This window comes from Triturus cristatus, chromosome 9 (assembly GCF_964204655.1).
Source record: "Triturus cristatus chromosome 9, aTriCri1.1, whole genome shotgun sequence".
Lineage (NCBI taxonomy): Eukaryota > Metazoa > Chordata > Amphibia > Caudata > Salamandridae > Triturus > Triturus cristatus.
The window spans coordinates 661,731,191-661,747,855 of NC_140592.1; the positions used below are offsets into that span (position 1 = coordinate 661,731,191).

The 16,665-nt window shown below is 46.9% G+C and overlaps 1 protein-coding gene across 11 annotated transcripts in view; it reads left to right on the forward strand.

The window, feature by feature from the left end:
* The first annotated feature begins 9,062 nt into the window (after positions 1–9,062).
* RELB (RELB proto-oncogene, NF-kB subunit) overlaps positions 9,063–16,665 on the forward strand; it is a 621,320-nt gene continuing 613,717 nt past the window's right edge. For 2 of the 11 annotated variants that reach the window (XM_085625719.1, XM_085625724.1), the window contains exon 1: positions 9,235–9,355. In XM_085625719.1, coding sequence (XP_085481845.1) covers positions 9,310–9,355 — 46 coding nt within the window. In that variant the 5' untranslated portion in view covers positions 9,235–9,309. Of the gene's footprint in view, positions 9,356–16,665 lie in introns of all 11 variants that reach the window. The other 9 variants (XM_085625721.1, XM_085625722.1, XM_085625727.1 and 6 more) reach the window with 8 other exon arrangements.

Here is a 16,665-nt window from a genome sequence, read left to right on the forward strand (position 1 = left end):
AAGATCAATAAAATCACCATAAGGGTTGCATGGACTTTATTTTCCCCACTGGCTTGCATTGGAGGGAAAGCAATTTTAGAGGAGGAAAAGCTAAACTAAAGCAACGTGTGCCTTCAAAAATCGGTAATCTCCTGCCCAAAACAGGTCTATTGACGTGTATGCTTTTGTTTTTTAGGTTTTGCTTGCGCTGTGCTTCTGAAATCTATTATATTGAACATAAACCTTGAAAGGGGCTTACGTCTGCCCTTACTTTTCATTGCTTGGTGTGCTTGCCACTTACTTTTCCTCAGTTGCTATTGGCTGTAGCATACTGTTTTCTGTTGTTCCCCTGTGTGTTTCTCTTATCAGTGTCCCATGGCCCAATTACTGTTTTCATCCACTTTTGTGGAACTATTGTTTTTAGCTTTTGCCTGCACAGCGCTTGCCAGCTCTCCCAATCCCATGCTTCCAGCATCCCTGCTTGTCCCCTCCTCCCCCAGACCTCTTACCCAGGTGCAGCAGCTTGACCTCCCATGCCGCTCTTCACACAGATACTTATCCTCTTGTTTGCACTGTAGTATTCATATTGAGCACGAAAACATTGAAGAAAACAGGCAGCAGCCTCAACAAGAGACTTAAAAAGACAACACTTCTGGGACTGGTTTCAAAGAACTCATGAACTACCCAAATAATTACTTCAGGTGTCTGTTCAATATTTCATATCCCAACCTCAAAGCAGCAGGTACAGACTTCCGCCTCCAAGCCATCACATGGAGCATCAAAACAGCCACAGGCATTCAATGAGAGTGGGAAGTACAAGCTTACCTTCTATTACATATTACACTACTCAGGCGGCCTTTTTAAAGTAGAGGCAGTTACCGTTTTAACCAGGAGATTTGTTAGCGATGCTCCTCTTCTTACTTAAGGCGTGAAATTTTAAGTTGTCAACTATGTCTAATATACGTGTTTATATTACTCTATGCTTACCATGGCTACTTCTATATTTTTTTCAGCCGATTATGTTTCTAGACGAGTAGTGTGAAATTGCGGGAATATACCGCCTGCCTTTGCTCCAGCCAACGTCTACTGCTTACATTTAACCTGCTCCTGAAACCAAAGGTTGGAACTAAATCCACATGCCTTTGATACCAACATCTTGAATAAACCCCTTAGTCCTGTAATGCCAGAAAGGGCTTACAAATACAATCAGATAAATGGAAACATATTCAAACAATAGCGGGAAGTTGTGGGGACTTGCATTGATTGAGAAACTCTTGTAGAGTGATTAGCTTGTGATACCAGCTATTTCATTAGGTGCGGAAATTCGGAGAATGCACATGCCAGCGGCCCAGTGATTAGCTACTACTCCCCCTGACTTCCGTCTATGGCCTGTGTTAAGTGACGTCAGCACAAAGATGTTGGTTGACTGGACTTTCTCAATTTAGTTAGCCGTACATGGAGAAGCCAGCAGATTGAATTTGGTTGTGTCAATGGGATAGAAACTGGTGAAAAGACATTGTGGCAAGATTGGTAAATTTTGGTTCCTAGTAAAAAACAAAAACATTGCTTTCGTCGTCCCCAGCATTTATGTAAATTAACCTTCTAGCCCTGCGAGAGGCAGGTTCATTGATTTATTGATAAGGCCTAAATCATTTGAGCATCTGCTTCAAGGTGAGTTAATCCAAAGAGTTGTCTTGGGATGCTTTTTTACCAACGTGTGTCCTAATCCATGGAAAAGATTTAGAAATTAACACTCGCAGTGTCAGGCTTCGTGCGTGCAGCGCCTACAGAGTTCTCTAAAAAGACTTCTTTTCCCATGATACCTGCCTTCGGAAGGGGTTTTAGGCGACGGCGTCACGCAGGAAGTTGCACGTAATTCTGATTGCTTGCCTATTCACTCTCTCGGCTTAGGGAGGTCGGAAGCAAGGAGGCGTCATTGGAGATCTCTTGGATTCGAGATACCAGGTTGGAGCTATTCAGCTGTATTTCCGTGAGTTTGTGAAACAGGTGTATTTCCGTGAGTTTGTAGAACGGGTTTTGAAGTCTGGAGTACGGCTTAATATTCACCCGGAGAAAGGATTTCTTGTTTTTTCGGAGCGGAATACAGCGGTGCTACCGCGTATTGCCGTTTTCTTGTTATTTGGGTTCTATGATCGTTTTGGTGAATTACTGTCTTGGTGGCACAGCAGAATACAGCGGTGTGAATAACCCCGTATTGCCGTTTGTGTTCCCATCATCTCATTTCGGATTTTGATTAGCAGCAGAGTATAGCGGTGTGAATAACTGCGTATTGCCGTTTGTATCCTTTGTTCATCGATATTCAGTTTGTGGGAAAGGTTGCAACATATTTAGGGCTACAATTCAGCTGGAACCCACCGCTAACTTTGAACCTATGAACCATTGGCTGTATTAATGCAAACATACTTCTATGATACTTATTACAACTTTATACGGAAGTGAGGCAACCCCATAGGATGGAGTTTATGTGCATTTGGTCAATCACCCCGGGGCTCTACCGATTCTACCTACTGGCTTTAAATCTATATTGCTAGCAATATGTGGGAGTCTAATAATTTCATTGCATCAGTACAAAGATTTCATGCCCTAGTATAGGACTATCTTTTGGTATGTATGAGATCTATGCTGGTACATATTATGAGGTGAAGGGGAGTAGTATGCCAGAGTTAATGCTTTTGAGTTTTTTCATTTCAGGTCAAATGTTTTGTCTGCATAACGTTTGAGGATGCCCACGGAAGGTACCTACAGCAGTAGTTATATCCAGGTATATAGGTACAAACCTCTAGCGAGATATATATGAGAGTAGACTTTATCACCTTGTTAAACCTGTATGTTTTGTTGTTTCAGGTTCTATTCCCATGCTGTCCCTTCCCTCGCCTGATCATTCAAATACCCTGTGCATGTTCACATTTCGGGGTGTTGGTAATATCAGGAGGTGGACCTTTTTTCTGCTGCGACTGGATCCTGCGGAGCTGGGCCGGACAGGCAGACTCTAGAACCACAAATAAGTCATGCACTTATTGATTCTTGGGAGTGTTTCCTAGTCACGTCTTGTATCTGTGAAATGTACTGATCAGTTTAATGCTTTCACTCTTCGATGAAGTTGTGACACTAATAGTAATAATGCACATGTAGAATTTTGTGTGTGTGTTCCTGCACCAGTAACATCAAATCAACATGTATGTGTTTCTATTAACATAGTCTGCCTAAACTCCAGCAACTTCAGTGGTGCTCAGACTCCGCTGCAAACTTGTTTAGATTTTGGTTTATACACTCCTTAAGAGTGCATTTGTTTGCAGGCTGTTTCCCTCCTACTACTGCACGTTGCTGTTTCCCAGTTATTGTTTCCCCGTCATTGTTGTCCCATCATTGCTTGCCCTGTTGAGGTTTGTCACACTCCTGTGTTTTGCTTGCCCCCCACCCACCTCACACTCCCCTCCAGCATTCTTGTCTGCCCCGTTTTCAGATGTCGCACTGATACAGCAGCCTGTTAGTGAAACTTGCAGACACAATTCTACCATATTGGGCTCTAAAGATAAGGCTGACTAACACTATCTCGTTACAATGCCTCAGGGTGCAGACTTTTTCCAGTTTTGTATATTATTGTTAAAAAGAAACCCAGCCAGTGCTGCAAGCAAAGCGACATCATTGGCAAGGATATTTTGTACGTGGACACTGCAAGCTGTTGTGGTGTTTTAATGTATGTATGTATTATCTACCTAATATATTCACAGGGGCTTCCATTCAGCTGTACGTTTCCGCCACCAAGCTGGGTTTTCTACATACTTGCCCATAACAGAAGCTCTGTGAGCGAGATTACGTGAGTAGGGAGTCAGGACTTCAAACTATTGTTCAGGCTGGCTATTCTATTTATGGGGGATACAAGCTACACTACAGATGTGTGGCAGGTACTTGTTAAATTACTACCTGTGCATGACTGTGTTCCCTTTTGTTACTTGCTGCAGTTAAAAAAAAAAAAAATCTCTGCCCTAGTGAATTTGTGATGTTAGCGTTATTGTTGTAGTGTCCTGCGAGACACGTTCTAGTGTCCCGCAGGAAGCTGTACTTCCAGCCACTCCCCTGAGGGCTGGACACACTGCACCCCACACCCATCCATCACGGGTGTCACGAGTGACGTGGCCCCGCTAATAAAAAGGCCCGGGTGCACGTGCTCGGCCAGTTTACTACACTACATATCCAGGTGTCCGTGTCTGTCATTACTCGTCATGTGGGCCTGAGGCCCAACACCACATTGGCGACGAGCGGGTCGACACCCATGCGTGCGCTGGCAGCTCTTTCTCTCGCCTGAAAGGGGGACAGTCTAGCCCACGTCTAGGGCACCCCCTACTGTCAGCGGAACATGTCCTGAGTGCGAGGTAAAGGAAGGACAGTATCGCAGCTCACACAACGCTCGAGGAGCCCCCGCTGCTGAACCTCACTGCAAAAACAAGGATCCTCCTCCCGGAGCTCCTCCGGTGCCCATGTGGGCGCAGAGCCTACACCAAGCATTCAACGGCCACGGTGCCTGCAGGTGAGCAGAGCATAGATCAGCAAGGCTGCAAGCTGTAGGGGAGTCAGCCGCGTCCATAGCACCTGCAAAGCCACGCACAGTCCGAAGCGACAGAAAGGCTCCCGTGGCCTGCCTGGGAAGTGGCAGCCCCTGCGAGGTGAACTTCAGGGGAGACGAGCTACCCTGCCGCAGTCTGCAAGTTGCACACTGAGGCGCGCTCCTGGCAATGCCCTTGTGAGTGGACTCCTACCCTTACGGTCAATCGGCCACAGTCCCTGCTGGTACGGCCCCCACAAGCCGGGACTGAGCCTGCTCCAGCAGAATAAACGGTGAACTCTGCGCTGCTGGTGGATCACCCCACCCCCAGGCCAACGTGGGCTACACAAGAAGATTGTGGGCAGAAATGCACGTGCAGGCCCCGAGACCGCATCCCCTGTGCCCACGCATGCAGGAAAAATACAGATGGCGCCTGCTGTGCGGGTCCCCACAGCCTCCCAGTGCTACCCGACTGGCATCCTCCCTGCGGCAAAGAAGAGGAGGCGGCACTGACCAGAAGCGGGAAAGCACAAAGACTGCACCCAACCCGATCAGGCCCCTGCCATGACCGGCACAGCGTGCTTCCACTGGTAGGCCTGGGTATCCACCACGCGAGAAGGCCAGCGGCCCTGTCACACCCCGGCCTCAAGCGAACCACGAGGTGCGGCGGAAGGGAACAGACCCCCAAGGCAGTAGCCTGCACGGAGCAACTGCGGGAGAGTCGGACAGCCTCTAAGAAAGGACGCTTAGCACACCGCAGCCCAGGCGCAGAGCCCACCACTACAGGAGCCGTCTTACCTCACTGGCGCTGTGTGTCCCTCCGTCTGCATCTTTGGCACCCTTCTGCACCGTGCCTGCCTGAACTCCTGGGAGCATCAGCAAAGCCATTGTAGCTGCAGCGCCACCCACCTACTGGGTCGGGACACTGCGTCACAGCAGCACACAGCCCAGCACCAGCGCCTCTATCAGCAGAGGCCCACAGCCCTCGGAAAGACGGCCAGAGCCGGCAAACGGAAAACTGCGCCCATGCAAAGGAAGCAAATAAGGGCCGATGCCTGTTCTGTCTCTGTTGTATTTACTGTCAAGGTTCGTTTCTACAGTCTCCAGCACAGATGAACAAGAGTGGCAGCCGTGTTCCCCACCACTGACTGAGCAGCGCCCGCCTACCCCAACTCGGTTCCCACTTCAGCGCGGAGACCGGAAAAGGCCAGAAGGGCACCAGACACAATGCACCTGAAGATCCAACACTGCTGCATCAGCCTGCGAGAGGCGACAGTTGGAGCAATACCTGGTGACTGGCACTCTGCACCAGCATCACAGGTGCTCTCACAGTAAATGCCTCCAAGCCCCAACACTTGGCACCAGGTCCAAGAGGCGATTGAGACAGCAGAGAGAGAGAGCAGTGCTAGCGAAAAGGGCGCCTCAGAACAAAGGGCGACCAGAAGCCCAGCGCCGCTCCACAGTAAGAGAAAGCCTGCCTGCTCAATCCCAAGAGCTGGGACAGACTGCACCAGGCACAGCGAGACGTGCCCTCAGAGAGGAATGCCCAGAGAGTAGCCCTCTGCACACTGCATGTGAGAGCAACAAGGACAAAGGACGCCCCCAAAAGACGCAAACAGAATGAGTGTGGCGCACAACCCCCCCCCAGTGGCTGTCAGACGCCACCGCCAGCGCAAAGAAACTGTGTCACCCACCCCGAGTGGCGAACGGCCATCACCGCAAGAGAGCCGGACGGACACAGCAGCCAAGACCAGGAAAAGAGAAACTGTACACCCCCAGGAGGGCATCATTTCACTCGCTGCCAGAGAAACTCGGAAACCCCGGACCATTGACCAGGGGTGCCCATCAGTCAGCAAGGCCCCAAGGCAGCAAGCCGAACAGACAGCAACGTCATGAGATACCCCTCCACCCTGACAACCCAAGAAAGACTGGTGCAGATCGTGCACCACCAGTGGCTGTCCCACGCCACCGCCAGAGAAGAGAGCGCCCAAGAAGACGGAGCGCACTTGGTCCAAAGCGCGCAGAAGGACGCGCTAGTGAATCCGACAGCACAGGCAGACGCCCCGGTAGGCGAGCACCCACATCTCCACCACCACAGCAAAGCCCCGCAGTGGGCCAAAAGCAACGGGGTCCTCCTCAACATTGCCTCAAGATGGAATCGGCAGTGACCCACGACAGGCAAGAGCAGAGTCGCACCCGCAGTGGCCCGAAAGTGACACAGCGCCCTCCTCAACACTGCCTCAAGATAGAGTCGGCGGTGACCCACGACAGGCAAGAGAGGAGTCGCACACACCACGTGGCAGGCCGCCACAGCAACAGGCGTTCCAATGCCAGCGACACGCGACTGGACGTCATGTCGCCCAACAAGCAAGGAGCGCGCTGGAGCGAAAGTAGAAGCCGGCGCCATGACAGCGCCGCCTCGAGGTCTAAGCACAACGCCCTCGATGAAAGGGGAGCGACATCCCTGTCACCCTGAAAACCGGATAAACACAGGTGGGCTGAACAGACCAAAAAAGGGAGAAGACCGAGGACTCCGAGCAAGCCAAGAGCACACCCTGACACATCCGACAGCCACCAAGGCGGACCAACGTCCCTGGACACAGCCTCACGGGAGAACCGAATGTAAGCCGCAGCAGTCGCGAACCGCGTCTCTCCACAACGCTTCCCCAGGTGAACGGCCACTCCCCAAGTGTCGGCAGTCCAAGTCAAGTGGCATCCCGGCTCCTGTCCGCAGATGCCACGGGTGAAGATCAGCTCTGAGTGTCCTTCCTCACACCGCCTCAAGATGGAGTCGGCAGTGGCCCCAAGCCAGGCAAGAGAGGATCCACACACTCTACGTGGTAAGCCGCCACAGACACTCAACATCAGCAAGGCAGAGGCACGTGGCTGCCCAGGTCCATCCTGACATCCAAACTCTCCCAGCAAGTCACCACCACCTGTCATTCCGACTCGCCACATGGCTGGCTACCATCACCACGCCAGCCATCATCAGCACATGCGTCAAACACAACTCCACGAGTACCGATGGACTGGAGTCCGAAACCGTTGCCACACAAGCCGATTAAATGGAACCAGAAACCACCTGTGAACCTGGCCTACACCGGAACCGCGGCAGCGAGTGCAAGTCTTGGCCAAGATTCATCCACCCGGGAGGGTTGTGCGTGCGACCAAGCAACGGCTCCTCGGCGGTCCTGCAGCTGCCCCCAGACGGCACACAAGCAGCGGCTCCAGCGCAGTCTTCCTACAGTCCCGCAGCAACCCCGACGACGGGCCTCCCCAGGCGGGAGAGCGAGGAGAGACATTGCCCCACCGACAGGGTACCGGTCACAGCCAAGCGGTTCAACAGGGATAGTCGGTCTGGCAACACCTCTGTAAATTCTCCCTTGAGACTCCATCCATGATCATGACGCAGCACCCTAAAAACAACTGTTAGAACTCACCACAGACCATCACCGACGTCAGCCAAGAGGAAGCCATGCAAGACAGCAAGACATGGCGTTGTCAGCGTACTGACGGTAAGCAGCGGACGTCTCCAAGCCAGCAGTCGTGTCCGAGTCCCTCACGTTAAATTACGGGTGTCCGCCGAGAAGTTGCTGCGGCTAGCCAAGTTCACCAGCCCATGCCTGATGTCGTCCTGCCACCTGACTCGAGAGACTTATGGACCCTGTGGTATTTAGTTAACCGTTTGTTTCTTCCCCACAGTTTGGACTGACACTTTGTCCTTCAATAAAGTTGGGGAGGAATGTAGTGTCCTGCGAGACACGTTCTAGTGTCCCGCAGGAAGCTGTACTTCCAGCCACTCCCCTGAGGGCTGGACACACTGCACCCCACACCCATCCATCACGGGTGTCACGAGTGACGTGGCACCGCTAATAAAAAGACCCGGGTGCACGTGCTCGAGGCCAGTTTACTACACATCCAGGTGTCCGTGTCTGTCATTACTCGTCATGTGGGCCTGAGGCCCAACACCACAATTGTATTGTCTTTGCATTTACATAGCACTATAGAATCCCTTGTAAAGTTCAAATGCTTGTTCTTTAACTGTCCGTTTGGCATCAGAATGGCATCCAGTTAGGTGACTCCAAAAACAGTCAATTTTGTAATGCAGACAGACACTGCTAAAGCAAGTTCTTGGCTGTTGTCACGTATCTATCAACTCACCCGCATCTGACTTGTGCTGCTTGCTTTTCACTTGTATTACTGTCAAACAAAGCCTCTAAGTCTTTTAACAGAGTACCGCGCTTTCAAACTTACATCATCCACCAAAAACAGTGCTCATTTGCAACAGAACCAAATGGGATCACCCAAAACGCCAGACTGCAGCCGCATTTTTGATGCACGAGTTTCAATGACGCCTTTCGAACCTACAGCCAATAAATAAGACGGGCACACCTCTGAGTGATGACACATCGAACTAGACTACCGAGAGGATACTAGGGTTTTCTCTTCAACACGATTGCCATATTTGGGTCAGGCAAACGCTTCTTTTAGGTTCTATCGTCCGCCCTATTGCAGACTTGTGCCTGACCCTAACATGACCACGGCTCTTGCGCATTTAGAAACGCGAATGCTCCTTGTTTAGTGTTCAGCTTGAACTTTCTGAAAATCACGTGTCTTGACAGGGGCTTCCCCATTCTGTTGTGTGTGACGTTGCGGGGCGAGGCAGCCAATGAAGGACACAGCCGGTAGCAGGGGATTTCCAGGCTGGTAAGTGCTGCAGCTGGGTTTCAGAAAGTAGAAGGCAGTGGAGTTAAAAGAGTCGAGCGATGAGGAACCAGCGGGATGTTGCGGGGATCGGCCGTTCGGGTCCCGGTGAGGAGCAATACTGAATTTGGTTATTTGGAGGGAGGTGGAAAGTGATCACTCCAGATGGGCTGCAAGGAGTAGCGGAACTGACATTGAATTTGGGGATTTGGAGGGAAGTGGAAAGTCATCGCTCCAGATAGGCTTCAAGGAGTAGCGGAACTGGCTCTAAATACTATGGATAGGGGTTTCGGACTGACTTTGGAGAGTGTACCAACATCATTCACTTGAGAGAGGGGTAGAGAATTGGATAGTAATCTGGACAGTCGGTGGGTACAAACAGCAGTATGAATCCTGGTGGGAAGTCGAGCAATCGTAGTGATGTTGGTAAATGTTGTGGGAGGAGTTGCAGCGATGACCCCTTGGTGGGGTTAGCATCTGTTATCTGTTGCTATTAAACGGGACGGCGTAACATCATCACAGAGAAGGCCCTGGAGAATGTGCGGATTGATGGAACAGTACTGTACAGTTGTAGGTGTGGGTGTGGGGGGGGGGGGTGTTATCTCCATTGGCGTAGCAAAGGTGAAATAGGCTCTAATGCAAGCAACACAATTGTTCCCCAATCCCCTAGTTTTGTAGTAAAAAAAAGCCACTAATTGGGGTGTAGTCATGGGCCCTGGTGCCACTGCACCAGCTGCACTATTGATAGCTATACTCCCGATTGCTGACCCAGGAAAGGAGAGAAACTACAACACTAATCCAGGAAAGCAGAACAGTGACCGTGTTGACCATAAGTAAGAAGATAGGGTCAACAGTAACAGTGCTGACCATGAGGAAAAAGATAGGGTCAATCATGAAAAGGATGGAAACGGCAACATTGTCCATGAAAGTGAGTAAACAGCAGTAACTATGGAAGTGGGAAAAGTGACGTTCGTGGTAAGGGAGAGCAGCACCACTGCTCATCGAGGGCGAGAGATAGAATTGGAAACGTTATTAATTCCTGGAAGGAGACAACAGCAATGACTCAAGAAGGGGTTGGGGAGACACAAAGTAACAGTAATCTTGGGACAGGAGAGGAAAGTGATGCACATTCTCCGTGTCTGAACCCAACCCCATTCCCTCAAATAGACGAAAGTACCTAGGCGACTGTACCTGTTAGTAAACTACTTTGGAGCAGAAATGAATGGGGCAATCCATTGAGCTTGTTCGAGCTGTTACTATCTAGACTTCGTTAACTAACCCAGTCAATGGTGCACAACTCTGCTATGATATGTCTGCCCTTTGCTGTAGCTTCTCAGTAGCCGTCGGTGTAAGGAGAAACTCGGTGAACCCAGATGACGGAAAATCCAGAAATTGGCTCACTCCTCAACTCCAAAAATGTTTTGAGGATTACACTGAAGTAAAAAATATGACCTTAGTGTGCCAGCTCTCTTTGTAGGAAGGGCGCTGTGTTTTTTAAAATAATTTACCGGGTTAAAAGCACCTGTTGCAGATTTTCTTGGTTTTTTTTGTGCAGTTTTCAGACATCAATAAAAATGTCAAGATAATTGGTGATGAAATGTTCCTGCAGGAGAGAGATCGGAGTTTTGTCTAGTGGCAGTTTAGCTCATCATAAAGTAGTGCACTTTTTGCCTGCTGCAAAAAATGTTTATCATGCACAACAATATTTTATGTGGATAGCTCGGTGGGCTACTGCTTTTGTCACAGAGATCCATTTGTTACTTGCAGTTCATAAGTTACAATCCTAACATAGGACAGTGAATGATGAACTATTATCAAAGAGCTGCATGCGAACTGCATGGTATAGGTTTGAACATTATGGGCCCTATTACGATGTCGGCCAGAGTTTCCTCCTCCCGACATCGTCCCGGTCATGGGACCAACCGACTAATTAGGATGCGACTGAACAATGTTCGGTCACACTCCTATACTTTACAATGGGAGCCATGTATTCTGCCCAGAATACAGTTCATCCCAGCACCCCGAAGCAGACACCTCACGTGCCACAGGGTGCAGGGGGCACCTATGCCCCCTTGGCCTCCAACTGTAGGCTGTGCACCCATGGGGGTCCTGCTGGGGGCCCCCAAAGTCGAGTTCCGACAGCTTTTCTGTGTCAGAAAGGCTGCCGAAACCGGACATTGTAATCCCAAGGGCAGAAAGAGCCGCCCTTGGCATTACTGACAGCATTCCGACTGGCAGACGGGCTCGAAAGCCAGTCGGAATGACAGGTTAGATTCCTTTCCGACCGCCTCTATTGTAATGAGGCGGGCGGAAAGAAATCCGACTGGCAAATTAGGATGCTGTCGAAAGGCTCCGACCAACGGTCGGTGGCTTTTTCAACAGCATTGTAATCGACCCTCTAGTTTTTTCCTCAGTCTTTCAGTATCCTAATGTAGCTAAAAAGGGCTGGGTAGAAATACATTGTTTTTAGTAAGGCAAATCCAACCTCTGTGGTACTTTTTAAATCCAGAGGTTGTACTTCTCCAGACTAAACACTCTCTTAAAATGTACTGCCTATTAATATGGATGAATGCGATTCCTAAATCTTGTAATCCTCATTGTCTTGATGTAACATTTCCCAAAGACTGATTTACACACGTAGGATTTATTTTCTCTGTATAATGTGTGTGATGTAAAGTGCTCTGACACCCTACACTAGTATAAGTAGTGCTATAAAACAAATGAAATGCAAGTCATGAGTGGCACAGTTGAAGGGTGGTAATGAGGGAATCCATGGAGGAGGTCATGGGTGGAGCATCAAAAAGGACTGTCCTGGATTGGAGAAAATATTAAACCGTTAATAAGCTGCAGCACCATGCAGGTCTGTGTTTTTGCCATTATGATGGTAGTGGGGCTGATTGCAGTAGCTTTAATGCACCATCACATTGTCTGCAAAGCTATTCAAGGCACTTGACTAAAATATATTCACGGGTCAAGTTTTCTTTGAACCTTTGTATACTTTTCAACTGCATTTTCTAATAGAATACATGCGATAATTTTATGTTAAACATAATGTATATCCAAAATTCACATGTGTAAGTTTTATATAAAAGACCTAAATGATTTGCAGAGAAGTAAAAATAAGAATTGAAGCGGGTAATGTAATTATATTTGGATGTATTGTGAAAAAATGTGGGTGGCCTGAAAAAACCCTACTGTCAATGAGATATGACCAGAGTTCCTGAAGCTGCGAGTCAAACCAGGAGAGTTCCAATTAATGCAGTATTTAAATGGCATTCCAAAAATTCAGCGTTTTAGTTTGAATTACTGGGATCAAAAAAGACTTTGCAATTAGGACTTTCAAACATGCCTAAAGACTTTTCAATTTCTTGTCAATGTAGATAGCGCAAAAGATGTTTAAAGAAGGTTATTTATACCGGTTCACCCTTACCCTGAAGTTTAAACATCTGCAAGTCTCCTATTTGGATGAAACACTCACTTTCCATCTGGCCAGCCACGTTTTGACTGTTTTCCTTGATGTACTGTATCCACCGTAGGTGGCAACAAAGAAACAATTCTCTTTTTTTCTGTTTAATATATTGAGCACTAAAACATAATGGAGGGAGGCGGTGAGGGGGAATCGTGGGGTTTTTTGCAGATGGTTGGGTAAAACAGATTACCAAAATCAATTTTAAATGTAAGACATTTCAATGCTGCATATTCTGATCAAGACAGTACAGGTATTGGCAATAATATGAAGACAAGTTGGATCAGATCAATGAAGCTTTACTTCCTAAAAGAACAAACAGAACAAAATAACTCACATCTTTGTCAACTAAAGCTTTAGTCTGGAACCTAAAAACGCAGTGACTTTGCTCTGGGGAGAGTGGAATTTTTGTGTTTTAGTATTTCAGTATGCCCAAAGTGTCTTACAAACCAATGACAATCTACTGCATACCGGGCTGTCCATTGGCAGGAAGGTTAACCTAGAACAAAAAATATTTTAGTTAGGATCACACCATTAAATGGTCTAAATTACAAGACAGTTTCTTTGTGCAGAAATATGTAATAATAGAGCCATTGATTTTGGGAATACAGAATGAATCATTTGTTGGCATAAATAATAAAGGCACATGATCGTAAAAATACATAGATCTGGTTCTGACAAGCAATTTTCGTGCTGAAACTGCTACTTTCCTTTAAAGCAGGGCCTTGACATTCTTAAACTTACAAAAAATCTGTACTCCTTTATTGGTCAAAGGAAGGAAGCATGCCAAATATTATTGGACGATTCAATCAACAATGTAGCAACAAATGATAGAATATTCTTTTGAAAAGCATTCAATTGTTGTTTGAAAGACTGCAACACATATGAAATGCTTATATTCTAACTTAATTCCACAAGAACTGCAAGACCTACTTACATTTATTTAGGAGTCTCGCAACTCGCTGTCACTCAATACATGAATACTAATAGCACAAAATAAGATAGTGCCCCTGACTACACACTGCTCCCTTTGCATCTATATGTACAAAATCTGTCTCTCTGGGCATCGACATTTGAACATTTTATTGACGCTGTAATAAATTTAGAGTATATTCCCCCAACTTGGTATGGGGTAAAAAACGTGTTATCTGCGAAATACAGGCATCTTGTTATCAATGTAATATTTAAAAAAAATTGCTGAAGGTTATTTCTTGATCTAATTATTATTATTTTGTTTTTAGAAGAACTCCATCTCAAATTCTATTTATAGTTATTTTGAAAAGGTGAACAAGATAAAACAGCCAAGCGATGGGAACCTCTAAGTAGGATAAACACTAGAAAATGGATTTCACCCTAACTGCCTTTGTTATGACTAACTGCATAGCACTGAAGTAGTATTAGATGTGGCATCCACATGCAGATTCCATGATATCCATGATTTTCCGCGAGGTATTCTTGCTATGGATATACAACTACATCTGTGGCACCCTATCTGCACTGTAGAGAACACTTTAGGTCAATATGCTGAAAGTTAAGTACTTTCAAATATGTGGCAATGAAAAGGGTACATTTTATTTAATGGTCATTAACGTGGGGGTAGCATTTTGAATCAGTTGACTTTGATTTGTTATGGGGATCAACGGTAACATAAAGGATGGACTCTTTTCTTATTCCCTTTCGTTAATTTCTCTACCAGAAAAACTTTTTCCAGTTCTCTTTGGCAAATTATAGAAACTGGATGCCAACAGTTACAATGGGAGGCAGATAAGTTTGTGCACGGTCTCCCCGCCTTGTGTATTCCAGTACTGATGTTCGCTGACAAACCTGGGCTTATTGCTCACATCAAGCAAACTGTGCAAGGCTTTGAGGATTATTGCATGTGGAAAAGTTAACCAAAGCAAGAAAACACAAATCCTGGTTTTGTATAAGATAGAAAGTCCAAAACTAAGCCACACATGTAAACTACAATTCTCCCAAGTTTTGACTAATAAATAGACTAAAAAATATCCTCTGTCCAAGAGGTGTAGATACATTTGGTGCTGTAGATGCAGTGGCACCAGGAGCCAGAGGGCCCTACTGAACTCTGACAATGCTGTATTTTACTTCCCCAACAGCAGTCAAAGGGGCCATTGTCCTTGCTTGCACCAGGGCACATTGCAAACTGCTCTGTCCATGTATTCGCTGTCTTAAATGCTCATTCTTTTTCCCTACTATGCTACCTTGGACACAGTCAAACACATTGCTTTTAACCTGCCCCGCATATTACTGGGGGGGTGCATCCTATTTCTCCAACCACTCTTTCTCTGCACTTGGTGCTCATCCCTCTTTCTGCCCACACACATGCAAGCAGGGCTGGACTGGAGACACAAAGCAACCCTGCCAAATTTTGTCAGACCAGCCCCCCTACAATGCGTAGCGAGTGAGAACAGCAAGCGAGCTTGATCACTGCAATGGGGTCTTGCGGGGCGTGGGGGGCATTCTCTGCTCAATAACATTTTGTGAAAAAATTAACAAAAATGGTGCATTCGGCAACACATTTTCATTATATAGTCAATTGTATTAGCTTGTAGAGCACATTTAATCATGACCTTACAGTGTACTGTACCAGGATATGACAATCTTGTTGGGGCCTCCAACAATGCATCTCTTCTCTCCATAGCCCCTTACATGTATTTCATTTGTTTTATGGAAACTCTCATACCAGTGTAGGGAGTTGGAGCACTTTACATCACGCACAAAACATGTTTTAAGAGTGCTTGGTATGTAGAAGCATAAACCCAGGATTCAAAACTTAACTGTGGTTGGATTTACTAATAAGAATGTATTTCTACACAAATAAACACATTTTAGCAACATTAGGATAATGAAAGACTGGGGAAAACGTAACTTTAGAATCTGTACCATGCAGTTTGCATGCAGCTCTTTGATTACAGTTCAAAGCTCACTGTGCTAGATTTAATACGGTTCCAAGTTATAAATTGCAAGTAACTGAAGGATCTCTGTGATAAAAGCAGTAACCTACTGAGCTATGCACAATAAATACAGTTCTGTGATCTGTATGGTACACGCTCTTTGCAACAGGCATAATAACCCTCTGCACTACATTGGATGAGTCAAAACTGCAGGAAGATAAACCACCAGAGATATCAATCTTGACACTTTTATTGTTGCCTGAAAACTGCTGGTATACATGGAACTCTGCAGTGAGTGTGAGAAGTGAGTCCTTATGCTAGACAGTCCTGCTTATTTTGTTACTGGGGGTCAATAGTGCATGACTGCTGCAAAGCCAACCTCCCACCCCTCCAGCCTCCCGGGGAAGTGCCTAAAGCCCGGCACGGCCAGTTCTGCCATGCATGCGAGTCTGCGTTCCCCAGGAACGTGTTGTTGCCGCCTGTCCATAGTCCTGCTGCCCCAACTATCTTGGCAACCTAATCTGCTCCTTTAGTTTTTAACAGCACAATGATCCAAAAATATTTCTCTCCTCACATTCAAAACAAAACATCATGACTTCATCACAGCCTTACCTTGAAATCTTCCTTTGAAACACCACTAGGTTGAACTGTCATCTAGTACTACATTAGCATTAAGTCTTACCTACAGTGCGAATAAAACCAGTTTTCGTGGGTTTATCAAAATCCTTCAGCTTCACTTCACACAGCTGTTCTAGTCGGTGCACTTTTTCAAAATGCTCTTACAAGCAAAACATAGGGGCTGGGAACCATCTCATAGTTTATTTTTATTTTCAAAAGTAATCAACATAACACAATAACAGGGCAAACAAGTGCACCAGTACCCCATGGGACATATCTGCCATACAACACTAGGTCTAGGAGAGATCAAGTGTTTAAAGCATAACAATTCACCAATTTCCCCTCTATCCAGAAGTGTTTCTGCTGGCATCCTCTGGCCATGTAGATTTTTTTTTTTTTACAGTTGTGGACACCAGCCCATT